At 37.1% G+C, this 27,567-nt stretch overlaps 1 protein-coding gene across 3 annotated transcripts; it reads right to left on the reverse strand.

The window, feature by feature from the left end:
- Window positions 1-5,484: 5,484 nt before the first annotated feature.
- Window positions 5,485-14,353, reverse strand: VIP (vasoactive intestinal peptide). Of its 3 annotated transcripts, none has more exons than XM_067702925.1 (7): window positions 14,145-14,353; window positions 12,810-12,926; window positions 10,604-10,726; window positions 9,560-9,664; window positions 8,656-8,787; window positions 7,749-7,833; window positions 5,485-6,325 (listed from the first exon to the last, which is right to left on the reverse strand). In XM_067702925.1, the coding sequence occupies exons 2-6, from the start codon at window positions 12,914-12,916 to the stop codon at window positions 7,791-7,793; spliced, it is 510 nt and encodes a 169-aa protein (XP_067559026.1). In that variant the 5' UTR covers window positions 12,917-12,926; window positions 14,145-14,353; the 3' UTR covers window positions 5,485-6,325; window positions 7,749-7,790. The 3 variants fall into 3 exon arrangements, with proteins under 3 accessions (XP_067559026.1, XP_067559025.1, XP_067559024.1); XM_067702924.1 differs by having other exon boundaries at window positions 7,749-7,836; window positions 12,810-12,920; window positions 14,145-14,351; XM_067702923.1 differs by having other exon boundaries at window positions 7,749-7,836; window positions 14,145-14,351.
- Between the last annotated feature and the right edge of the window lie 13,214 nt (window positions 14,354-27,567).

A 27,567-nucleotide genomic window follows, 5' to 3' on the forward strand; every position in this document is an offset into this window, starting at 1 on the left:
AACAATAGGTTGATCTATCAAATGGTAGACATTTTCTATCCTGGGCTATCCTTCAAAACACAGCGAACTCCAGAAGCCCCAGCGATTTCAGCTCCACGTAACTACACAGGAAAGCATTAGCGTGCAATGGCACAGAACATGCAGGGAGTAAAGAGAGAACAAGTTGGAGGGAGGGAACAACTGGGCAGTGAGACTGGCATGGGGGAAGAAAATAGCATAGGCTGCTCAGAATGGGACCAGCAATAGCTAATGAAGTCCTTGTGACCAGCAGCAAATTCTGTCCAATTCCAGATAGAGATCAAGTTCCAAAGAGAGAGCTGGGATGCAGAAGGGAAAAGGGGCAAAGGCAATGTTCACAGACAAGGCCCATCTGAGACATCACTGCATACGTTCAAGATGAGGTAAGGAAAAGTGCAGGGCAGTTCCGGGAAAGTTTCAGCAAAGAACAGCTCAAGAACTAGCTGAGGCTGGGTTTCAGGGCTAGACTTCTGAAAGGCAAGAGATAAGGAAAATCTGAGTACACAGGAGACCCCGGCAGAATGGAACCATAAAGCGAGACAGCGCTCCACCCCCATGGAAAGGATGAGATTTGAAAAGCTGCAAATCTAGCATCGCTGCTAAAACTTAGAGGCGTGGGGTATCCTCCACGTTTCTTGAGCATGATAAGAGAGGCAGAGTACGGTGTCTGGAAAAGCCTGGCTGGCAAGGTGAGCGCTCTGGCTTCTTTTCTGGCTGGCCTCGGAGATGCTCTAAGAGGGCGGAGCAACCTCTACAGAGATGGGACTGAGACGGGGGGAGGCTTCGAGGGAATCCATGCACTATGCATTGAATCTTGCCAATTTCAGTACTGGGTGTGAAAGAGAGAAAGATGAAGAAAGCATCTGAGTCTTAGTTCCTGCTCTGCCGCTAAATAATTGTGCTACCTTTGGAAGGTCACTTAGCCTTTCTGGGGTCTTAAGTAAGACCCATCAGGGGACTGCATGGAATATTCCCGCATAAGCTTCCAGGGCTAGGAGGCTGTTACCTACTTTGTGCTTCAGCTCCCTCATCTGAAAAACAGGTTGAAGAATAATACATGCCTCCTAGACTTGATATGATTTAACAGTGTGAAGTCCCCAGAGAAGTCCCTGCTACATGTGTTAGCTATCTCTACAATTTCCTTTCGTTTCTCATTCAGTCTAGTCCGAATCCTTTTTCATCTCACTTTTGGATGACGTTAGTGGGTTCTACCCCGGTTCCCCATTTGCAGTGACTGCACTCAGTACTTGACCACTAGAGTAAGGCTTCTTAAGGACTAATGAAGGAACCTTCTAAAATTCCATGCACAGGCATGTAAGATTCAGGGAATTCTCTGAAAGCACAAAAAAATAATATGTGCATGTTTCTTTGGAAAAGCTCCTTAACTTTCATTAAACTTTCAAAATAATAAAAAATAATTTTGGACTTAGTTAAGTGACCCCTATTTCTAAATCACCTCATTCATCACCGAATTCTTCAGGTTAGAAAAATATTTTTCCTACTTCATTTATTTTCCCACTCATCTGGTAAACTCTGTCATATATATATATATATATATATATACTTTTCTCACATCTTCAACATCTCCTCACTTATTCTTACTCTCAGCTATTTCTCTGAAAGAAAAGACGTAATCAAAAGAGGCATTCCATAAGCTTCTATCACTTCATCTGTTCATTCATCTGCCTTTGACCCAAACACTGTGCCTGTTGCTTTTGGTGAAGAGTATTTGTGCCATGCAAATGTCAATGTCTACTGTGTATCATCCAATTTCTCTTCTCAAGGATGTCTCTCAAGCACAATCTCCCTTCACCTACAGCGTCACCAGATTTCCCTTTGTTGGATCTTTCCCTTTAGCATGCAAACATGCTCTTGATATTTCTTCCACATAAAAACAAATTATTTGACCTCTTTTTTTCCCCACCAGCTCCCTCCTCTTTTCTTTGCTCCTCTATGCAGGAAAACAACTCTAGGAGTTGTAGATATTCACAGTATAGACCCCTCCCTCCCCATTCTCTTGGGCCCATACTGACCTGGCTTTCACCCACATCGCTGGACCAGGACGATTATTGTGAAGGTCACTGGTGACAATCAATTCTTTTAATGGCTTCCCATCTCATTCAAAATAACAGAGTTTTGCTATGACCTATAATGTCTTATTTGGCCTGGTTCCTCATAACCTCTCTTTCTCTCTTACATCTTCTCTTAATCATTCTGTCCACTTCTGCCAAACTGGTCTCCTCACAATGTTAGGATTGTCCCACCCCAGGGCTTTTTTTGTTTTTTTGAAATTGGAGTGTAGTTGATTTACAATGTTGTGTTGGTTTCAGGTATATAGCAAAGTGAATCTGTTATACATATACATATGTCCACTCTTTTTTAGATTCTTTTCCCATGTAGGCCATTACAGTCTTGAGTAGAGTTCCCTGTGCTAAAAAGACAAATATCATATGATATTGCTTATATGTGGCATCTCAAAAAAAAAAAAGAGTACAAATGAACTTATCTACAAAACCAAAATACAGTTACAGATGTAGAAAATAAATTTATGGTTACCAGGGGGTAAAGGAGGGGGAGGGATAATTTGGAAGACTGAGATTGACATATATACCCCAGGGCTTTTGCATCTGGAGTTCCCTCTATTTAGAATAATCTTCCCATAGAGACTCACAGCTGATTTCCTCACTTCTCTCAGGGCTAGTCTCAAATTCACCTTTTTGTGAGACCTTCTCTGGGAACCCCATCTAAAAGTTTAAACTTCTTTTTGAACACTTCGTATCCTCTTTCCCTGCATTAATTTTTCTCCTATCACAATCATTTTCTAACATAATATGTGTTTTACTTACCCATTTGGTTTATCTATTTAGTTTGTTTCACTCAGTAGAATGCAAGCTCCATGGGGGCAGGAATTTGTGTCTGTTTTGTTCACTCTTATGTCATCAGACCGAGAACAGTACTGGGCACATAGTAGATTCCTTATAAATACTTGCTTAAGAAATCAATAAACGAATCTTATTTCGCATTACAGCAGCATTTAAATCTGTTAAGGATGCCTTCTTCCTTGAAAGGCTTTCTTCACTTGTTTCCCAGATTTACACACTTTCCTATCTTTTTTCCTATTTCACTAGCTTCTCTTTTCAGTCCTTTTTACCTCATTTTTTCCTCAACACCTCAGCCTATTAATGTTGGCATGCCTCAGTGTTATGGGTTGACTTGAGTCGCCCAAAATCCATATGTTGGAGTCCTAATCCCCGGTCCCTCAGAATGTGATGTTATTTGGAGACAGGGTTTCTACAGAAGTAGCCAAGTTAAAATGAGGTCATTAGGAAGGATTCTAATCTAATATGACCGGTGACCTCATTAAAAAAAAGGGGGGAAATGTGGAGACACACAACACAAAGGGAGAACACCATGTGAAGATCAAGACAGAGATCGAGGTAATGCTTCCACAAGCCAGAAATTGCCGGCAAACCACGGGAGGCCAGGGAAGAGGAGCCAGTTCTGCTTCACAGTGCTTAGAAGGAACCAACCCCGCTGACACCTTGGTCCAAGACTTCTAGCCTCTGGAATTGTGAAACAATCCATTTCTATTGCTTAAGGCTCTCCATGGGTGGTGCTTTGTTATGGGAGCCTGAGTGAATGAATACACCCAGGGGTCAGGTGATGAGATTCTTCTCTAGCCTCATTCAGTCCCTGGGTGATCTTACTGTCTTGTGCTTTTATATCCCATCTGCATACTGAAGTCTCCCAGTAGTTTATCTCCAGCCCAGCATCTCCTCAGAACCCTCATGGATATCCTCAACTCTACACAACATCAGCTTTCACCTGTCCAAAATGGACCTCATCTTCACCAGGAATCTCCTTACCCACAATCTTCTTCATCTCATTTAATAGAAACCTCATCCTTTAAGTTGCTCAGGTCATTTACCTTGGAATCATTCTGGACTTTTCCCTTTCTTATCTTCCATTTATCAGCAAAATACTTGACTCTACTTTCAAGATGTATTCAGACTCCACTTCTCACCACCTGCACTGCTGGTGCCCTGGTAGTCGCATCATCTTTCATGTGATTTATAGCAGTAGCCTCCTCATTTGTGTCCCAACTTCCACCCCTAGAACCCCTTCACCCTATTCCCAGTGTAGCAGCCAAAATGATCCTGTTAAAAAGCATTTCAGAAAGTCCAAAACTCTGCAATGTCTCCTCATCTCACTCATTAAGTCCTTGTGGGGGCCAGTGAAGCCCCACAAGTTCCAACCTTTGGTAACATCTTTGACCTCATCTCCTCCTCAGCTCTCTTCCAGCTCATACTGCTCCAGCCATACTGCCTTTCTTGTTGTGCAGATGTGTCAGGACTGTTCCCTCACTTGCACCTGCTCTTGCCTATGCCCAGAACACTCATCTCTCAGATATCCACCTAGTACATCATAGTCATTCAACAAATGTTTCTTGAAGGAACAGGAAATCAGTTGAAAATATTGCCATTAATAAGATAAAATTAAAACTCTTTAGATTCACATTCACATTGCACTACAATTATGCCCCCATTTGATCTTTATAAGCTCCTTGTGTGCAAATAACATCTAGACGTTTTCTGTTTTCACTGCAGTGATTTGCATAGAAAAGTCATTTAACAAAGATCTAACAATTTGCAGAATCAGATATGAACAAAAGGTATAGTCCAATTCACTTCAACTTGTGTAAACTGTTTTATAACTACTAGTAGTTCTAGATTAGTCTCTCCTTATATAGTCATTTGTTCTAATTCTAGCAAATGAAACCAAGCAAAGTTTTGCCTGTGATGATGATTCGTCATTAATAGTTAGGGTCTACCTGACCCCCACTTTCCTTGTCATTTCGTTAAGCTTTTTTGGTGAGAATTTAAGATGCATAGCCTGAGATTTTCAAAAATCCCTGCGTGCATCTCTTCTTTCCTTGTTTTGTATTCATAGAACCCCAGTCTTTTGCTGAGCACATGACCATCCAGAAAAAAAAATTCCCAGCCTCTTTTGCAAATGACTGTGACCATAGAACTCTATTATACTCAAGTAAGATATCAGTTAAGAGAGAACCAGCATGTACTCTTTGCTCCCTTTTCTTCCATGCCCCTTCCTCCATCCTGCTGCCTGAAATGTGGGTATGATGGCTGGATCTCTAGCTGCATTTTTGGATCATGAAGAAAAGAGCCTTGTCCTAGGAAATGAGGGGTGAGCTGGAAGGGGTTTAGATTACTGAGGACTTCATGGAACAGAACCATCAAACCAACCCTTGACATTTTACTTCTGGCCTTGTATGAGAAAGAAATTTCTCTCTTATTTAAGTCACAGTTAGTTTAGGACACACCCAAAATCAAACATAATCCTACCTCAAACATCACAAAAACTATCTAGTTCCTGGAAACTTAGAGCTAAAATGAAGTACTGCTGCATCGTTTAAAAGAATCAAAACAATAGAAAGTGTATGCAATGATAACCAAAGGTCTTTATTTTCTATATTTAATTTCTTACAATCATTTTGGAAAAAATAGTTGTTTCTCCAAAAGTGCTTTCACTGAAGAAAGCTGATATGACCTAAGCATTATTTGAGAGATTATGGAAAAAATATTTATCACTGAAAAACAAATGTTCCTTTCAGTTTACGTGTTACACATACTTAACACAAGCATAAACGAAAAGTCCGGTGTCAGAAGTAGAGGCCATTCTCCTTAACTGAAACATTCGATCTGAAGAGAGTTTTTGGCAATAAGAGATCCAAAATTGAGAGATGTAAAAATCTCACTCAAAATGGATGCTGCCTAAGAATGCGGAAACCTACAACATTTTCTGAAAATCTTTTTTGAAGAATGTCTCTTTGTTTTTGGTATTCTCTTAGACACTCTGAAGTTTATTTAACACAACATCCTATCTGCTCAACATTCCAATTTAGATGTGCTGATTATCTGCTCTACTCTTTTGAATAGTTAAGTATGTCCTATAAATAAACACATCAATTTTGCTCTATTACTACCCTTCCAAAAAGCCTCATATAATTGGAAGTAACTTAGTATTTACTTATCATTAAATATATTTTTGTTAGAAAGGATACACAGCATATGAAATCACAGGATTCTCATGAGTTAAAGACAAATTTTAGAACTCACAAATAATATTTACAATGTAAACATCACAGTTATTACATCAGAGTAAAATAAATCACAACATTCACAACACGGCATATCTTATTTGGTTTTGATATTGAAGTTGTTTTCTTGAATTACTTATGTAGAACTCAAAATAGAATTACTTTGCTTATCGTTTTCCTTCAAGAATTCTGAAAAAGAAAGTAATGGTGATTCAAGCATGAAAACATTTTTATTTACAGCCTCTTACTTTCATTTACTTCTCCACTCATTTGATCAATATTTCTCCTAGCCCCTCATCAGCAGCTCTTGAGAGGGGATAGCATTTGGGGATATCAAGAGGGAATCTTCCAAAGGACTTATTGTTGGAAAGGAAGCCAGAATGTGAAGGGGTTCTCTAATTAGTCATAAATAATTACCCATTTGTAATTTTTACAACTGGTTGACCAACAAAACTTCCTGTTAAAAGAATCTGTCCAATATCACCCATTCAAAAAGGCAAAGAATGGAGGATGGAAACTCATAAAAAGACAGAGTAATTAATCCTCCTTTATATTGTAGCGCCTATTGTATTTCTTAATTTATTGGAAAAACCTTATTTTTATAAACATTTTTTCGAGAAGCTATATGTAACTCGCTTTCTTTTTTGAGCATTTGAGGAATTTGTTTCTCTGAAATGTCTGTGCATGGTGAGGAATAAGCACATATAACACCCCTGACCGTGTATCTTACAGGTTATCTCTCATGTGACAGTAGCAGAGTTGAGCAGGTGTTACAGAAACCATAGGATCCACAAAACCAAAAGCATTTATTTGGAGTCCTTTAGAGAAATTTTTGACAACCTGATATAGTGATGCTATAAAATTTCTTTAAAGGCTTACCAAGGATTATAAAAATATTTTATGAGCTAATGTAAACAGTAGTGTAACTCAGGAAAGAAACATGCCTTGTATCCATGTTCACATAAAAACAATTTTGATAACAATCTTGTCACTTAACAAAGGATAAAATCTATTCATGTTTTCTCTACTCAAAAAATATTTTACAGCGAATATTATTAGAGTCGTTGTACCTACACTCACTTCATAGGTGAAATAAGCTAAATTTGACTTTCGCTGCATGAGGTTTACTATGTTTTAAGAAACACAGTGAGACCCAGACTGTCTTGGTATTTTCACAATAATGAACCACGCTGTAATTTTATGGTATTTCCTTATACTTAAATTAAATGAGACGCTAATAGTCAATCACGGGACTAGACCTTAAATTAATAGAAGCAGCATGGCTTGACTATCAAAGAGAAAGCCAGTTTTTCTCATTAGTGTGAGTCAGTCTCCTTTTTTTCATATCTCATCAGAAGGATAGGAATGAGTCTGTGGAAGCTAGGAGATACCAAACTGTTTACTCATTGTGAGATTTCTCTCTCATGCTATCAGAAAATGCATGAATCGTTTCAAGCTGTTTACTAAGCTGGGGTCCACTTCAGATAGAAGCGTCCTTCTTAGATGAGGTCTCACTGAGAGAACTCTAAGATGTTTTTCACCAAGTGACTCTTACCTACTTAAATAGTTAGATGATTGCTACTAGAATATAATAACGCACAGTGATACTCACCACTGGGAAGCTGTCAGCAGCTTTGCTCCAAAGAACTTGTCATCATTTTTCTATCACTTCGAGAAAGTTAGGAGATTCTCCCTCACTGCTGCAGACCAGAAAGAGAGAATCGTGCATGTTAAGGCTCTTGGATGAGAAAGCTTCTAAAGGAGAGGTGATGTGTGACCCAGGTTGTTCGAGGTTCTCTGTAAAGTGCACTAAGAGCTAAACAATTCTCCTTCAGGTGAGTCATTACCTATGAATGGTTCTTCAATCTTCAAGTGTCTAAAAGTTTTCTTACAGAATTATAATCTGGTGGGCAAAGAGTCATCTTGCCTGATTTCACCCGAACAGAATTGTCCTTCATACTCACCATCTAAACAAAAATAATTGGAATAAAAAGAGAGAGTACCACATGTCCTATATATTGTGCTCCGATATTTACACACCACGGAGAGACATAGGTTTTACTGAATCTGAGAAGACAAAATAATTCATGGTTTAATTCGGTAAAATGCAGATATTATATATGCAGGTAAAGGGAATTCCATGTGGTACCAAATTGCTAGTTGACTGCCCTTTACATGTTTTAAAAATCAGCACTTTTGATAAAACCTGTTCCCAGACTCAGACTAGATGTCTCTACAGTCATCCTTTTTAACCCTGGAAGCACGGTAGAAACAACTGGAGAACTCTTAAAAAATACCAGGGTCTAGAGCCGCATCCCTAGAACCACTAGTTTCCTGGCACTTGGTCTCGGGTTAGGCTCAGACATCAGTATTTTTTAAATTCTCCAGGGTAGTCTAATGTTAGCCAAGGTTGAGAACTACTGCTTCAGAGCTAGAGAGAGAGAGACATCTCCATATGCAGCTTCTATTTTGAAAGTCGTTTACAATTTCTCCTTTTAGCAAGCTCTCTGTTTCTTTACCTCCGCTTTCCATTTAGAATTGAGTTCAAGTATTTCTTCACAGCCATTTGTTTTCGAAGGCGGGTATAGTTGTCAGTGAAGACTGCATCTGAGTGGCGTTTGATTGGTCCCTGGTCTTCTGAGATGCTATTGCTAAGAAACAAGAGAATAAGGAGACCAAATAATTTTAACAAGAAATGATAAAGGTACCAAAGGTCTGAATTTCTTGGAGTCAGATAAAAATGAATTCCAACACCCAACTCATTTTCTATCACAAAAAGACTGAAAGAAAAATGCATCTAAGCCTAAGAATAGGGGAGCAAGGAATAATCCAACATACTTTGGCCTTTACTGGGAGTGCCTTTAGACACATTCTGTCCTAACTGAGCAAATAATTTATCAAAAAAAAAAAAAAATGGGGACTACTTGAAGTTGTGTTCTGCCATTGGAAGGAAAAGTTCTTTAAAAAATAAATACTTCTTTATGAAGTTATGCCACTCTGAGTAGTATCTTCTACATGTTCAGTTATTGGCCATTTAAAGACAGAATCTTCCAATGTTTGCTTTGAGCAGGAAGTAAAACACAAACACTAAGGTTAACCTTAAAATTTGCTTCAGTTTGTACTATGTCTTATTTATTTTTTACTGTGTCTAGTTCAGTTTGTTTGCAGATTTATAAATGATTATTATTTAAGAAAAACAAGTGTGTCTGGAGCCAATGAGTATGGTATTACTAGGAAAACTTCTTTTCTTAATCCATGGGCCTGGTACATTTTATTGAAGAATATAAATTATTTGATAACTAAATTAAACATTATCAGGAGTTATCCATTTCAAATAAAGAAAATTAGTTGTTTACAGTGAAAATATCATTGTCAAATTTAATAATCATAACATGTTTTTAAAAAATAATAAACTCTCTTTACCTAATTCGTTTTCCAATAAGGGACTCAAGGTACTTTTTGGCAGAAAGTTGACTTAAGAGTCTACTATAGTCACTGGTGAAAACTCCATCAGCATGTCTGACATTTCTGAAACAAGGAAGAAAGAATAGTCATTATTTTGTAAATAGTTTGCTAAAATATCATTTTGGCTCATTAGATACAAAAGAAACATCAACTTATTTGAGAGCTCCTCATGTAAACTTAAATCCAAAAGGAGGTTTTCTAACAACCCAATAAACAATATAATCTATTGACTTATTCTAATGACTTTTATCTATATTTCCAACCCTACAGTTTGAAAAATTAAAGAAATTAGCTTTTTTAGAAGCAATATCTCAATATTAAAATAGTATTCTCTGGTAGAACCTATAAAACTAATTCTCTCCTAAGAAACACTGGTGGGAAAATATATTTAGTTTCTATTTATTTATGGTGCTTTATTTCTTCTATTCTGAATAAAGCTATATGCAAAGGGAAATTCTCCTGATTTTAGCAAAAAATCCTCTTATGCCTTTTGCTATTTCTTCTGCCAAAATATTTGGAAACAAAATCCCTTAAGATAGAAGGGATCACAGAGCATATCAACCAAATTTTCCATCCCAATGAGAAATAGTTTTTGCTTTGTCTTTTGTATAGAGTTACCCTGTCTACACTGGAATGCTGCTCTGGACAAATGGTTCTGTGAAATGCATAGCTTTTATTATTAGACACCTTTTCTTTACATAGAGGTGAAACTCTTGAATGCTATAAATGCTATAGTTTTACAAGAATTGGCACACCTTCTGATGTTAAAAATTTATGCAACAGAATGTAAGTGGATGAGTTGCTCAGCCTGGCCTGTTACAACCTCTCTGCATGAAAATCATGTACAGCAGCAAGAGCTTCAACAAATCAGGCTGAATGAAGCCATGACACATGGAAACTCGTAGCGCAATGCTGTGAGAGTAGCTTCATGGTGACACAAAAACAAGATGTTTAGATTTCAAAAAAGCATTTTCTAAAATAAAACAATAGAAATGGACTCACCTGGATACATCATAATAAGGTGTGTCATTTTCAGCTAATGCATTTTGTAAAACGTCAGTGTCTGCTTTTAATGAAATTTGATCAGGTTCATTTGCTCCTTCAAAAGGTATCCTGTCACCCATCCTGTTAGGAAAAAATACTGTAAAGTATAATACATTCATTTCTCAGAAGCTAGTGCTTATGGTTTTACAAACATTTGAAATGAGTTATTCAAAATCTTAGGATATATCACCCATTCACAATATATGGATAGCATAATTGATTTAATGGCTTCTATGGTTTCCAAGAGTATAAATAGTGGAATTTCTGTTTACCCCATAAAATACATGCCATACAGGCTTTATGTACCAGAAGAGCTACTTAGTTCAGTCTTTCAGAGCATGAAGCAAAGTACACTTCCTTGGCAATAGCTTCACTTTGCAAAGTTCACAGGTAGAAAGATTTTATGCAAAATAGAAACTTTGGAAAATTTTTTATATTCAATATGAAAATTGGGAGCAATTCATGTATTTGTTGATGGTCAGTATTACTTGTCTCAACATCTCTCAAGAGCTGAGTACTAACTATTTTTCCTTCTCTAAGTCCCTAAACTTTGTTTCAAAGATTCACCTTGGTGTGATGTATTTCTATGTATTGACCAAGTCCGAAGACTTTCTCCATCTCTGAATAGTTACTCAAATTCAATGAATTTTGTCGAGCTTTTTTGTTTCAATTCTTACATAGTAACACAATTTTAATAAGGGATATACAATGCTTTACTGGGAGACTAAGCATAGACATGCCTAAACATGGAATATGATTATACTTGTGAATGCATGCAAATTTTGAACACCAGCACACTGTTAAAATTATGTGTGTGCATATTTTCACTGTTGGGGTAAACTTCTAAGGAGTGTGTTGCCTGCCGGGCACTTGTGTATTTTTTGGTGAGGCAGTAGCTGGTAGACAGTAACAAGCAGCCCTCTCTGAGCATGAAGCCTAGCAATCAATGCGAACTTCGGCATTCTTGAGATTATTCATCTCTTGTGATATAACCATTCAGATAGACTCATTCTATTTAATTATCAAAGCAATGTATGATCTGGCTTTAAACAGACTTCACAGAGAACCACTAACAGCTAAGAGATTATTTACTCTATCGAGCATAAGCCTACCTTGAACAAAGAATTAGGAATAAGAAAATAAGCAAAGAAGTGATTATTTGTGCTTAGATATAGTAGTCCCTGTAAACTGGAAGGAAACTAATGTAGTTTCCATTTACTGTCTCCTTCCTTAGCATAAATTTATTTCAGATAAAGCTTTAAAGGTGAGTTATTATACTGTATGAACTTGAAATATGAAACACAATATAGAGAGCAGTAAAACTAAGGAATTACGATAAAAAACCAAGTCCCTTAAAATTCATTCATTGGGGGAGGATGTCTCAGTAGATCAATTACCCCACAATTCTTAATATTGACAAATTGATTCTGCCTAATCTGTCCAACATGATTTTATGCATATTCCACTAATCAACTACTCATCTTATGATTATTTGCCGACTGATCTTAAAAATGAACTAAACCCAATTTTGAATTAGTTGATGAACTAATAGAAAGTATAATTATGCTGCAAATTTTCACTTTAATAAAAGTATGAAGGAGTAAATCCAGATTTTACTTCCTGGGATCAGTTCATTTTTCCAAATCAGTCCTCTTAATCACCAATTGCTTATTCTTGATGATAATGGGAAGGGAACATATAAAGTACATAATCCCATAAAAGATTGTCATTCTCTATGAACATGAAATAAAATTACATTATGATAAAAAAAATGAACTAAAATGAGGTAGGCAACTAGACACCTATTTTTCCAACAGAAACTGAACTGAACAGAGATGACAATGGGGAATAGCTCATTACTCATCTAAAACTGGCTTCGAATGAAAGGAAAATCAAACCTTCCTTCTGCCTTGCTTGGAAATGTGATCCACCTTACCCATAAAACTAGTCATTGACACTGTTTCTCTGGCCCTGAGAGTGAATTCCAAGACTCAGAATAATCATGTGGACCTGAAGTTGAAAAAAACTTGCTTAACATGTCAACCAACAGATTTAAATAACTAATACTTAATGTTTTAAATTGAGCTGTCCAAAATAACATATAGGAAATTCCTATTTCCATGGAGAAGGAATGTTCAACTGTCTGAATTGAAAGAGAACCTACCTTAGAGCAGAAGGTGCTCCAAAAAGAGGCCATGCCAGGGTCTGTGAGAAAAGCACGCTGAAAAATATCAGGACCAGGAGTAGCTGGGGTTTGCTTCTCGCTTCCATCTCTCTGCAACTCAAAGGGGAGAGAAGCACATCGGCTTGTCCAACCACAGATGTTCCAGTAAGGTCATTCTGAGTGTCTAGCAGTAATGTCTTAAGGCTCTTGCAGAGTTTAGAAAAAGTAATTTTCATCATACAGAAAGAGTTAAACTGCAATATGATTACTTTTTAAATCAAAAAGGTTTTTGTGTGTGTGAATGGTGTTTGAATAAAAATTAGGATCTTTTTCAACTGCTGCCTGTCTCTCACTAGGCACAAGCATATATTGAATGCAATACTCTTACAGTACTGGAAGCAACTATAGGGACAATTTCCTTATAACAGAGTTGTAACATCCATGTCTAGTATTTTTTCTAACTAAGGAAACAACTTCAAGAAACTAAAGTTTCTTCTTTTACTCTAAGTTTTTAGTATCTGATTAATATAAAACTGGAGTGTCATCTATTTAATAATGTATGTATATATGTATGTACATACCCTTATAAAATTATTTTGTATATACATTTTTCCTCTTTTAATTGTAGATGTTACAATTAACATGGAGCTTAATCTCCATAAAGAGTTTGGTTTTGAACAAACTAACTCAATTAGTAGTGAAAATTAATACAAAAAATCATTGAACCACATATTACCACTGAAATAATTTTTGCCATAAAAGGAAAAATATATTAAATACAAAGCCTGTATATTTTTACATCTAATACACTTACACATTTCATTTCTAAATAGCTTCTAAATAGAAATTTAGGAGTTTGATGTCTGTTTCTTGTGCTGTCTGTAAAACTCACAGCATTTAAATTTAAAGAGGAAAATAAATGCTTTTTAAGTTCACATAACTAACATATGAAATAGAAAGAACAGCACTAAAAAACAAGTTGAAACTTCCAAAACAAATGTATCCACTGAACCTTCAGTCAAAAATTTATATACAAGCCAAAAAAAAAAAAAAACCAAAACCCTACTTTAACACATTATTTTTAAAGGGGCACTGAGTAAAAGAAAAAGGAAGGTAAAGCATTTTCCAACTAAAGAATTCAGAAAACCCATTCATATGTGGGAAGTTGAGGCATTTCTATACTTACCAGGTGACTTACAAACCTGTATTTTTGTTGTTGTAAAGGAGGAACACTGTAAAATTCTTTTTCAAGAGAAAGAAAAACTCAATAGATCCTGAGAAAAGTTCCAGAGGCAGGGGGAGAAAAAAAAGAAGAAAGATAAAGTTTTCACTTACCTTGTTCAGTAGTTTTCCTAGGGAGCTTTCTGTTCCAAGGAGAATATTAGAGCTGTCTCAGGTGCTGAAGCCCCTTGAGGCCGACAAAGTCTCCACCAGGTGCTCGTGCCCTTAGAGCTGAACCAGAACTTGGTGCTGGCTGAGGGTTGGCTACTATTGCCAGCAACTGCTTTTCACTCTACCCTGACCAGCATTTCAAAGCCCATCATTTTATAGGGCTTAGGCGTAGGACTGAGCAATCACAAAGCTCTCTGAAGGACGTCACAGTAGTATTCTCATGGGATGAATAGGATTGAAGTTCTTATTAAATTGTCATTATGCCTGATTTATATAAATTTATAGTGAGTAACTTCAAGATGTAAGCTATAAAGAGGAAATTTACTTTTCTTTAAACAAAAAAACGGTACCAAGCTTAATGTGAAATATTTTCATCTCTAATGAGTAGCAATGAAATAAAAGACTGATTAGTGTTATGGCCAAGGTCACTGGAATTCCTTCAGAAAATAAGAATTTTAGGTGCAGGAACAGATGCAGAAAGCAACAAATACTTAGGCTCATATGCTTACAAGCATAATTCTCCTTTATTATAAGGCACCGATTGCCCTAAAGCCTTTGTATTTTTATACTATTCATGTAGATCCTGACTTAATCTTTCTTGAGATCTATCCTAATTTTAAAAGCATCCAGAAACAATTTTCCTTATTCTTTCTATTACTACTTTTTCTTTATATTGAAACAAGTCCCTGGATAAATTTTCAAAAAGCCTCTAAGATACTGTAATATACACACTGTTGCTTAGAATAGTAGCAGTACTGCTGTTTCACATTAGCATAAAAATGTCATAATTCCTAATGCATTTTCACATACATGACCTCAAATTATCCAAAAAAAAAAAATTATCGTACTGGATAGTCCCAAAAGTTCATTTTTTTCTTTCTTTTTGAACATTATATTCATCAGTTTTTTAAAGTCTTGCACTGTGTGGAATTATATATATCCCTGAACACACACCACATGCATACCAGCTTTTAATATTTCCAGCACAGTCACTTGACAGGTGATTACAAAGAACTAGTTGGCAAGCATTTATGGAGTACTTTGATAAACACTTAATTTCTATTTGTGGGTTTTTAATTCAAAGTAGCCTAGCATCAGAGTTTAAGGTAAAAATGCAGCTACCTGAACAATTTCATGGACAACAAAATAAAATGTCACTCTCCCTTTTGTTTAAAAAAAAATGGCCAGGGTGTGTATTCTTTTATATTTTTCTTTGTAAGTCCCTCAAGGGGTAACAGCTCTAAAGCCCCCTTTCTTTCTTCTGCTTTAAGATTTCAGTATCTATTTCCTTCATTCAAAGTCAGACTGATCCAGTAAAAGAATATCCTGCTTTGCTTAATCATATTTTCTAATCCAGTTACAAGAAAAATTCAGTGAATTAAATTTCAAAACGTCTGGAAATTTGTTTCCCAGCTGACAGCTCTGACTTAAGCCAGAGTTCCTGTGGCTTAATTCCAGGAAATCTTTTTTTACCTGATAATTACAAACTAGAGGTTGAAATCATTCTCATATGGAATTTTTTTTATCCTTAGCTCTTCATCACCTAATTCCCAGTGAAGCAATTTTATCTGAGAACAGCAACAGCAAAATAAGTTGATTGAGAGTCACAGGGAACCCACTGCTGAAGGTAAGCAGAAAAATCTAAAAGAAAAAAAGACATGAAGTTGATTATTATTTGGTCTAAGCAAGTACTTAGCATTCACACAGAGTGACTACAGTAGGTTTTCCAATGGTGAAGACAGTTTCTCCCATTACAATAATAAAACACAAAAATAAAGAGAAATAATTAAAACTTATTACCTCTGAATAAAAATAAACTAAATCAAAGAACTGTGTTTTTTCCTATGAATTTAAATTAGAAATCAAAACTGAATTTCAAAATGGGATCATAGCACCATCTTCAGGTTGAAAAGCCTTAATTCAGAAATTTTTTTAAAAATGTGTTTCTTCTCTTTTCTTTCAAGGAAATGGATGTAAACCAGAGGCTCTTTATCCAGCTAAATTATGGAATCTTCCAGAGAAAGAAACATGTTAAAAACTACTATAGCTGAGTTTATTCTGAATACTTTGTTACTATAAAACTCAGTAAATACAAAAATACAAATGTGAATTTACTGTTTAAATCTGCTTTTTCCCCTACTTTGGCATATCTTTCCATAATGTTCCCACATCTCTAGCAGAACTTATTTCCTACCTTAAGGCTTCTCATTAAAATGATATTTATAAAAAGAAGAACCAGTTGTTCATACAACTAGAACAGATCTCCAAGACCCTTCTTTTACAAGTAAGTAAACTGATGTCCAGAGAGTTTAAGTAATTTTCAGGTGGTAGTTACAAATAGGGGATGAAACCTAGGTCTTCTGATCTTGATTAAGTTTTCTTTCCGTTAAAGACTGGTGGTTTTCTGTAACTGTTGTTATCACCATTACTGATGATAAAAGGTCAGATAAGGAAAAAAAAAACCCTCATAAAAACATTGGCATCTCCTTTTTTCACCAACTGGACCAAAGGCAGAGACAGAAAACTGGCATTCTAAACTAAAACATACTGAATGTAAGGAAAATCAGATGGAAGGGGTTTTCAGGCTCAGAAAATAGGCAGAAAGCCAGAGTCACCCTTTTTTCCTTAGTGAAAAGAGCTAATAGAGGGTCCTTATTAAAGATGATAAGCTAAAGCTGTGCTCTTCTGTGTCTTGAGGTGACAGCTTTGCCTGCCTAACTCAGCCAAACTCACACTCAGCCCTGAGACCTGTCCACTGTTTGCCAGGGTCATCCTGAGGGTCTACATGAGAGTTCTGCAAACCACTGGCTGTGAGCCGCATCTGGCTCAACTCTCTGAGTTTTGTCACTCAAGCTAGGAAGGATGTTTACATTTTTAAAAGGCTGAAAAATGTTAATAGAAGGAAAATACTTTGTTTGAAAGTTATATGAAATGTAAAATTTCAGGGCTCATAAATGAAGTTTTATTGGACCATGAAAATGCTTACCACATACGTATTGTCTATGGCTGCTTTTGTGCTACAATGGCCAAGCTGAGTACTTGTGACAGAGAACTGTAGAGCCTGCAAAACCTAAAATGTTCACTATTTGGTCCTTCACAGAAAAGAAGGGTCACAGAAAAGCTGTAGACATCTGGTCTAGAGCTTCCCATTTGGGAAGATATTTAAGAAGTCATGTTTACCTTAATATTCTTAAGTCTTTAGTTTTCAATAACTTGTATTAGGAAATATATATGTGTGTATATATATTTATGTGTATATATATATATATATACACACATATACTTTTAGTATATACTATGTATAATATCCATGTATGTATATACATATGTGTAATATACATAATGTATACATATATCTAAAGCACCCCTTCATTGTAGCATTGTTCATAATAGCCAAGATATGGAAACAACCTAAGTGTCCATAGATGGATGAATGAATAAAGAAGATGTAATATATACATACACAGTGGAATACTATTCAGCCATACAAAAGAATGAAATCTTTTTTTGAAATGAAATTCATTTGTGACAACATGGATGAAACTTGAAGATACCATGCTAACTGAAATAAGTCAGATGGAGAAAGACAAACACTGTATGATTTCACTCATATGTAGAATTAAAAAAAAATGAAACTAATAAACAAAATAACACAAAAACAGACTCATAGATCCAAAGATCCGGTTAGTAGTTGCCAGAGGGTAAGGGGGTTGGGAGGGTAGGTGAAACGGGTGAAGGGGGTCAACTGTATGGTAAAAGATGGTAACTAGACCTGTGCTGGTGATCACTTTGTAGTGTACCCAGTAGTTGAATTATAATGCTGTACACCTGTAACGTATCATAAAATAAATAAATGTATTAAAGATTTAAGAACAAATTTCATCTACTTCACAATGTCATGACCATACATATGCCCCTCCTTCTACCATACACACATTCCATGTAACCAGCCTTTAACTCAGTGACCCCCACCTCGACTTAGAGATCAGAATATACGAGTCCACAAAGAGTGGGGGTGTTACCAGTGGAGGAAATGGGAAGCAATGATGTCTAACCCCTGGCTCTTGACTTTAAGAACTCTGAAGTCTATATGTTAGAATGAAAGATTTGGCAAGAATATTTACTGAGTGAGTTCGCACAGTGTCTGCACCACAATACCTATTCTCCCCAGACGAGGAAAGAACCTCTGAGATGGGGAGGAGAAGAAATGATTAGAGCTGGAGAGGCAAACTTCTGCCCCTTGTCGGTAGTAGTAGGTTTATGGTAGGAGTGAAGGGGTGCATGACAGAGCCCTGCCTTATTAAGCTTGGGGACTAAGTAGTAGAGGCTAACTTGGCTTCTTTTCTCATCTGATTGCCACAGCAAACAATGGAGAAACACTCCGCAATGGTAGAGGAAGCAGATAGACCTGTATGACAAAGAAAGTCTGCCACTCCCTGCTTGGGAAGACCCTAAGTCCCTTCCAGGTGGTAAAAAGTTAAAAGGGCCTACCAATCTTTAACCAAGGGCCAGACCATACCCAGAGACCAGAGGGGACTGCACATCTCAGTGGACAACAGCAAGGCACAGAGCATCCCCCAAGGACCCAGAGGAGGCCTCCTGGAATTTCATGCTGTTATGTACACATGCTCACAAACTTAGATGCTACCGTGAGGGAAAAGAGGGAGAGAGCAAATCCTGAACTGACAGAATGTTAAATCTTAAAATTACTGTGTTTACCCAGAAATGACTAAGAATACATTTTCTGTGGACTGGAGGAATAAAATAGAAGTTGAGTTCGAGAAAACATTTTAGAGCTAAAGTTTTTGCACGTGATGCTATGTGGCCTGTGAATATTTGTAGTTGCTATTACTCTAAGAATGATCTTGAGTTTGTATGATCATGCTTTGACTAGGAGAAGACTGCACAGGGCCCTTTATCCTACTTAGTATCAACATTAACTTTAAAAAGACTATGATTGGGCTTCCCTGGTGGCGCAGTGGTTGGGGGTCCGCCTGCCGATGCGGGGGACGTGGGTTCGTGCCCCGGTCCGGGAGGATCCCACATGCCACGGAGCAGCTGGGCCTGTGAGCCATGGCCGCTGAGCCTGCGCGTCCAGGGCCTGTGCTCCGCAACAGGAGAGGCCACAACAGTGAGAGGCCCGCGTACCGCAAAAAATAAATAAAAAATAAATAAAAAAGACTATGATTGCCTTGGCTAGGACTTCCAAAACTATGTTGAATAAGAGTGGCAAAAGTGGACATCCTTGTCTTGTTCCTGATCTTAGAGGAAATGCTTTCAGTTTTTCACCATTGAGAATGATGTTTGCTCTGGGTTTGTCGTATATGGCCTTTATTATGTTGAGGTAGGCTCCCTCTACGCCCACTTTCTGGAGCGTTTTTTATCATAAGTGGGTGTTGAATTTTGTCAAAAGCTTTTTCTGCATCTCTTGAGATGATCATATGGTTTTTATTCTTCAATTTGTTAATATGGTGTATCAAATTGATTGAAGATGTGATACGTATATACAATGAAATATTACTCGGCCATAAAAAGGAATGAAATCGGGTCATATGTAGAGACGTGGATGGACCTAGAGACTGTCAAACAGAGTGAAGTAAGTCAGAAAAAGAAAAGCAAATATTGTATATTAACACATATATGTGGAATCTAGAAAAATGGTACAGATGGGGGTGGGATGAATTGGGAGATTGGGATTGACATATATACACCACTAGGTATAAAATAGATAACTAATGAGGACCTGCTGTATAGCACGGGGACATCTACTCGGTGCTCTGTGGTGACTTAAATAGGAAGGAAATCCAAAAATGAGGGGATATGCGTGTACGTATGGCTGGTTCACTTCACTGTGCAGCAGGACCTAGCACAACATTGTAAAGCAACTGTACCCCAATAAAAATAAATAAATAAAATAAAAAATAAAAAGACTATGAGACAGAAGCCTGGCAATGTTGAGACCCATCCTGGAGTAATGAGCCCTTCCCTCGGGTCTTCCTCCAACCCCTTGTCCTTCAGTCATTCTTGCTGGTCCCCAGCTTTGACATCTGGTTCCCTTTCTAGGCTTCCCCAGCCCACTTCTTGGCCTTCGTGCTCTCAGTCTGTTTCTTTCATTTTGCCTCAGTCCTATATGACCCCCTGGGAAGCCTGAGTTTTGACTGCTCTCAGGACAGATCTGATCTCACAGTTTACAAACCCAGGTACCCGCCTCTGCTGAACACTCTCCAGGTGCTGCTTCGGATCTGCTCTCTGCTCCTCTCCACTCTGCTTTTTGTGCCCTTGAAGGTAGACCTCCAGATTCATCCATGGTCTGTGGTCCTCTGGTCTCTTGTTGGGTTTAGCCAAAGTGAGGCTCTTGTAGGAAACTAAAGGGACCAAAGATTAGAAGAAAAAATGTTCTGAATTTTTTTTTTTTTTTTTTTTGCGGTACGCCGGCCTCTCACTGTTGTGGCCTCTCCCGTTGCGGAACACAGGTGCTCCGGACGCGCAGGCTAAGCGGCTGCTCCGCGGCATGTGGGATCTTCCCGGACCGGGGCACGAACCCGCGTCCCCTGCATCGGCAGGCGGACTCTCAACCACTGCGCCACCAGGGAAGCCCTGTTCTGAATATTTATTCTCCATAGGCCATGGTTTGGAAGAGACTACATTCCTCCCCCAAGACCCAGCATATGTACGGTGGCCCCTCTCCTGCAGCCCTAGAGATGCTGAAAGCTTAGGTGCTGAGCTATTGCATGAGCCCTTTGCCGCCTCATTGGTTCTCAACATATTTATTAAACTCTCCTCAATCCTTATTAAACTCTGCTGTATCTTTATGAAAGTCAGCTCAGTTAATGTCTGGACAGAGCCATGTGTGTCCTGCCCAGACCATACCTCATGCACTCCCACTCCCAAACCCAACCTCACACTTCTAAGAATAACTGCAGACATTTAATTTTAGGATTCAATAGCTTTAGAAGGCATGCTCATTTTTAAAGTTTTAATATTTTAAATTTAAGTTGAGGGAATCCTTAGAATAATCAACGTGGAATCTTGAAGGAAGGTCACTCTAGCCCTGAGCACATCTGTTGGATTGGTGAGCAATTGGTTTTTAAAGGTTGTAAAACACAAATAAATGAGAAGTCCTTTCAGACCCTTGTTGTTACTCAAGTCCCCCCAGGAAAAGAGGCTGGATCTATTGTAACACATGTCAGGAGGAAAGGTCAGTGTACTACCAGCAGCCGAACACCAAACCCTGATGGGGGTCTCTGTGGGGAGCAGCACAATGGCCCTGGGAAGGAGATCTGAGGCCAACATGGCCTCTACCTCTCCAGGGCTCCTGGCGCCTCATCCTCAGGAAATAAACTCTCACTGTCTAGGAAGCAGGAGATGTGGCTGTTTGATAAATTTGGATTTTTGGTTAATCATCATTCTAATACCATGTATCTGTAGTCATTTCACTGTACTTCCCAGGCTGAGCGACTAATGTTCTAATTTCTGACTCATAAAACCATAATTTTTAGCTAGAAAGATAATGTAGTCCTGCCTCTTTGTTTTGAGAGATTATAGGGATTCAATATCCAAAAGAGGCATCGTTTTCTATTTCATTTAGGGACACAGAGTTGAAACACCAAACACTGTCTCAGCTCTCAAATAGAGTAAAATCAGTACAGACATTGAATTCATAATTATAAGGTGAGTGGGCCTAAGAAGTATGATGTATTATGAGAGGCAGAGCAGGTATTTCTGAGGAAGTTATAGCAAAGTTGAGATTTATTGAGTGCATGAACCTTGGCTTAAAAAATAAAAGAGGGCTTCCCTGGTGGTGCAGTGGTTGAGAGTCCGCCTGCCGATGCAGGGGACGCGGGTTCGTGCCCCGGTCCGGAAAGATCCCACATGCCGCGGAGCGGCTGGGCCCGTGAGCCATGGCTGCTGAGCCTGCGCGTCCGGAGCCTGTGCTCCGCAACGGGAGAGGCCACAACAGTGAGAGGCCCGCGTACCGCAAAAAAAGATAAAAGAGAGAAAGATGGAAGAACATTCTAGGTATAACAAAAAAATATTTTAGAAGACCTGGAAGTATGGCATAAATGAGAAATTAATATGGAACTTTATCTTAAGGGAAAGGAGAGCCAATAAGTAGGGGTATGATATGAGCTTGTGTTTGTTTTTCAGAAAGATCACTCTGGCTGCTATATGGAGAACAGGTAAAGTACTGGGTGTAGAAAAACCAGAATGTCAGTCTGCCAAGACTAATGTTCTAGCTCCAGAGGATACTAAAGCAGATTTTGTCTCTCAGAATGTCTATCTTTTATAGACACTTTGATTTACAGAATATGAGGGAAATACAAGCAAATAACGCTACCTCACAATACACAGAAGGAATAAAAGGAGACACAGTTTAGTCAAAAAGGGGATTAAGATGCAGGCTGAGTTCAACAAAAAAAAAGACGCAGGCTGAGTTCAGTATGCGGTGAGGGTACAGCTACAGGGCAGAGTTGAGTGGGTGGGCATTCTCTTAATAACCAGAAAATTGGGTCCTTTGTCTGGTGGAAAACATTTTTAAGATGTACAACAGAATCTTCTGAGGCTTTGTGTGTGTGTTGGAGAGCTGATTGATTTGAAGGTGATTGGACATTAAAAGGTTAGACTGGCCAGGAGTTCAGGGTCTGGAACACCAGGGCAAGAACAATTCACCATCCTCTAGCACATGTCTACCATGTCAGTCAACACGCTCACACATTCCAAAGCCATGAATGGTGCCCACCTTCAAGCTGCTCTCTTTCAGTCAAACTTTGTTAGTAGCTTTTATAGCTAGTGATTGTAGGATTTGAACACTTTATCCACCGTCTTATAAAATCATGAAATAACATTTCAAGAAAACAGTATTCAGTGGTTGTATGTGTGGATGGGGGTTGCTTAAAAGGTCATAAACCCCAAGGTGGGTTTTTTCCCAGCAATTTCTATCAAAGCAATGAGTTAGGAGGTAGTACAAGTGAAAATATAAAAGTGGCTTTGTTTAGGTGGTAGCAGTGGATGGGCTACTTGGGGACTGTTGAGGTATGAGGTATGTGAGAGAAAAGTCAAGGGGGTTTTCCATATTTCTAGCTTGAACGAGGTGGGTCTTGTAGCCTCTAGCAGAATAGGAGATAAAGAAGAAGAAACAGACTGACTCTTCATCAGGTTGGGTGAAGGGGATAAGGATAAGTTAAATCTTGGACAGGTTGAGTTGAAGGAGCTATGTCAGTCACCCAGAATAACGGAGGGTAGTTAGAGGGATGTGTGACTTGGGAGTTCAAAAGAAACGTATGGGTAGGAGATAGATTTATCAACTTGAGTAAGGTAAAGGAAACCATAGGACTAGGTTGGATTCCCCTAAAGGGGTGCGATAGGGAGGGTGGGAGGGAGACTCAAAAGGGAGGAGATATGGTGATATACGTAAATGTATAGCTGATTCACTATGTTATAAAGCAGAAACTAACACACCATTGTAAAGCAGTTATACTCCAATTCAGATGTTTTTTTAAAAAAAAGAAAGAAAGAAAGAAATAGCAGGTTTCAAATGCATGAGGATTTTTGTGTCTTTACAAAAATCCTCCAAAGTCAATTCATCTATGAATTGTGATTTAGAGTGTAAAGGATCAAGATAATTCCAGGATCTAAAATCTTCCATAGTGGGGTCTATTTAAACTAAGAGTTTTCCTTAGGATAAGTGAGCGTATTGAATGTGAAAACTAATTAGTCACTTTACCTAGATTAGAAAAACTACCAGTGCTAGGATGTTTTTTTCTTTGCCCTCTGATATAGCTTCAAGTTAATGTACCAAACTAGGAAAATATTATTTAATTTGGGCTTCAGAATCGGTATACTTATTCTACCCATTTCCATTTCCACTCCTGGTATACATTTATCCCAGCAAGAAAAAATGGCCAGGGTGTTCCTAAAACCTCCCTCTCAACTTTGTTAAGCCACGAGTCATCAGGTAAATAACTGACTTCTTAAGGTACTAAACTAATACAAACATGGAGAGCAGAGTAATTTACTAAAATGAAATCAATTTATTATGCATTTACTTCAAATTTGTACTTATAAATTTTACATCATTTCGTAAAAGCTAGAATTGCAAGCATACTTCAGAGATATTGTGGGTTCAGTTCTAGACCACTACAATAAAGCAAATATCACAATAAAGTGAGTCCAAAGATTTTTTGGTTTCCTAGTGCATGTAAAAGCTATGTTTACACTATACTATAGTCTACTACATGTGCAATAGCACTATATCTTTAAAAAAGTATACACATTAATTAAATAATACAAAACAAAAAACCTTACAACAGTAATATCCAAGATCACTCATCACAGGTCACATAAAAATATAATAATAATGAGAAAATTAAAAATATTTTGAGAATTTCCAAAATATGACACAGAGACACAAAGTGAGAAAATTAAATGCTGTTGGAAAAATGGCATCAGTAGATTTGGTCAACACAAGGTTGCCACAAACCTTCAATTTATAAAGGACACAATACCTGCAAACTACAGTAAAATGAGGTATGTTTGTACTTAATTTCTTTTTGTTTATTTTTCAAGTTTAAGTTTCTATTTCCATATTACATCTACTTTTGATTATTTAGGGCTGTTTTGTCAATTTGCCTAAGATTCCTTCTGACTAAGCAGTAAGAAAAGAAGCAAATTTTTAAGCATTTATCAGAAAATAAGGACATTCTAGAACTTTCTTCCAGTTACTCAAATAAAAGGTTTTTTTAAATAAAAGATAAGGGAAATAATAATTATAACATTTCAGAATGAGTCATTTCTTCTTTAATTTTTTTTCTTTTTACTCTTAGGAAGTCAAGAATTCTAAAGGGAAAAGAACTTAGAAGTGAAAACAGGACTTACCTGGTGGCTCAGTGTTTAAGAATTTGCCTGCCAATACAGGGGACACGGGTTTGAGGCCCGATCCGGGAAGATCCCACATGCCGTGGAGCAACTAAGCCTGTGCGCCACAACTACTGAAGCCTGCATGCCTAGAGCCCGTGCTCCGCAACAAGAGAAGCCACCACAATGAGAAGCCTGCGCACCACAACGAAGAGTAGCCCCTGCTCGCTGCAACTAGAGAAAGCCCGCACACAACAACAAAGACCCAATGCAGCCATAAATAAATAAGTAAATTTATTAAAAAAGTGAAAACAAACACCGTCCTCTGATAGATGAACATGAAGCAACCGAATTCAGTTTTCACCAAAATAGTTAGAGACAAATAAAAGAAACCGAATGATGGTGTAACATTTTTAAAAAATATAGAATTGAATATTTATCAAGTTTATAACGTTGAAAGATGTAAAATTTGAAGTGAAATTTAACAATTACAAAAGAAGTCATAGACACCTTTGAAAACATACGTTTAAAAATTTTGTTTGATTAAAAATATCAAATTTAAAATGGAAAGATACTGGAGAAATACTTGAAAACATGCTAAAAGGTAATAATTTTCTAAATGTAAGCAGTCATATAAATTGGTAATGAAATATGAAGTGCCTAAAAATAAGCGTGTAAGCAATATGAATAGATAATCCACACAGAAAATCCAAAATGATCAATAAATACAGCAAAAATTTCTATCATATGGTTATGGAAGATAAAAGAGACAAGTTTAAATAATAGACTCATTTTCCAAAATGTTTTTTTTGTCTTATTCTTTATTCATTCTTTGCCAGCAATGTAGTGTATCATTCTATATCAAAATCATTACAAATATTCATGATTTAAACCAATATTCTACCTCTAGAAAACTATTCTAAAGTAATAATGAAATAATCCTAAAAACCAAAAAAGGTTTATGCAAAAAAGTTCATTATAGCTTTATTTTTTAATAGTGAAAAACAAGGTACACTATTGTAAAACATTTTAATAAATTATACTACCCAATCAATATAACATTATGTTGCCATTTTACTATTCTGTTTATAGAAACTATCTAGCAACAAAGAAAACCATTTCTAGTGGAAAGAGAAATACAAAATTGCAAATATAACTGTATTACTTTTGGAAAAGTATCCTATGTATAGGAAACAAAAAGCTGAGAATAAACCCTTCCAGTCCCTAAATGTTAATAGGAGCTATATTTTTGGAGGGAGCCATAAAACCGTGTTTTATCTTTTTCTCAATTTTTCAAATTTTTATTCATGAGTTTTAGCTTCTTTTAATTGAAATAACTTTTTTTCCTTAAAAGATAAAAAAAAAATGAAGCTGTGTCTGATACTTGGTATTTTATGATTCATTATTTATCCCAAAACAGGGTTAAAAACAGAGTAACTTTCATTCTGACCTATTAACAATTTCTCTCACCATAAAATGATAATGTCCCACACATTAGTGTGAAATTCTGAATACTCAGCAAAATGGTAGCTGAGTTTCCTTATCCATTTGGGCTCTTTTTGTTTTTTAAAGCACATACTATGTAGTAGGAAACTGTATTAAACACTATCTCATTTGACCTAAACAATCCTATGAGCTAAGTGTTATTTTCTCCATCTTCAGCAGGGGAAAAAATAATGCAGTCTAGAGAAGTTAATTAATTGGCACAATCTTGTCCACTAATGAGTCGAGGAGCCAGTATTTAAAAGGGAGGAAGTCCATTAATGACTAATGAAATCCTGAAAAACACTAATGAAAATGCAGGAACTTGTCAAGGAATTTTTGAAATATTTATGAAATAAAAATCACAAGATTTAGGAAAGAATGACAAATGTTTATAATTCCAACACAGTATGACTATTTCCATTTCTTTCACGTTTCTTTTTACAAATATATAATTTTAGTTGTTGAAATTATAACAGTTGTTAAGTATATGTTTATATAGTAGTATTTTGCTATCCTTTCTTGATGCTTAGCCAGACGCTTTCCATGATTTTACAAATTTTTATAATTATACATAAGATTTTTATAATATTGCATTGTGTTGATATAGCTGTCTTTATCCCCCTTAATATAAGGTCTCTGGGGTGTTTTCTTCCCAATATTTTCTTATATTCTCTTACAAATAAAGACATACTGGATATCTTCATGAATATAGCTTTTTTGCTCCCCCTAAGTAATTTCATTGGGATAAACCCCTAGAGTAGAATTGCTGTGTCAATTCTGGTGTAAACAGTCATAAAGCTGGCTGGAGAAATTTGAAAGAACGAAGAATAAACCATTTTAGTGGACACTCCTAATTCATACAAATGAAACAATACTTCCTACGCTCAAACAGTAGCGGCCTGAAAGGAGACATCCAGCTATTGTATTAGCTGCTCTAGACTTCTCTCAGCTGTGAAACCTTAGATAAAATGTTCACTATACAAATGCTCTTTTTTTTTTTTTTTTTTTTTTTGCGGTATGCGGGCCT

Source organism: Pseudorca crassidens, chromosome 13 (assembly GCF_039906515.1).
Source record: "Pseudorca crassidens isolate mPseCra1 chromosome 13, mPseCra1.hap1, whole genome shotgun sequence".
NCBI lineage: Eukaryota > Metazoa > Chordata > Mammalia > Artiodactyla > Delphinidae > Pseudorca > Pseudorca crassidens.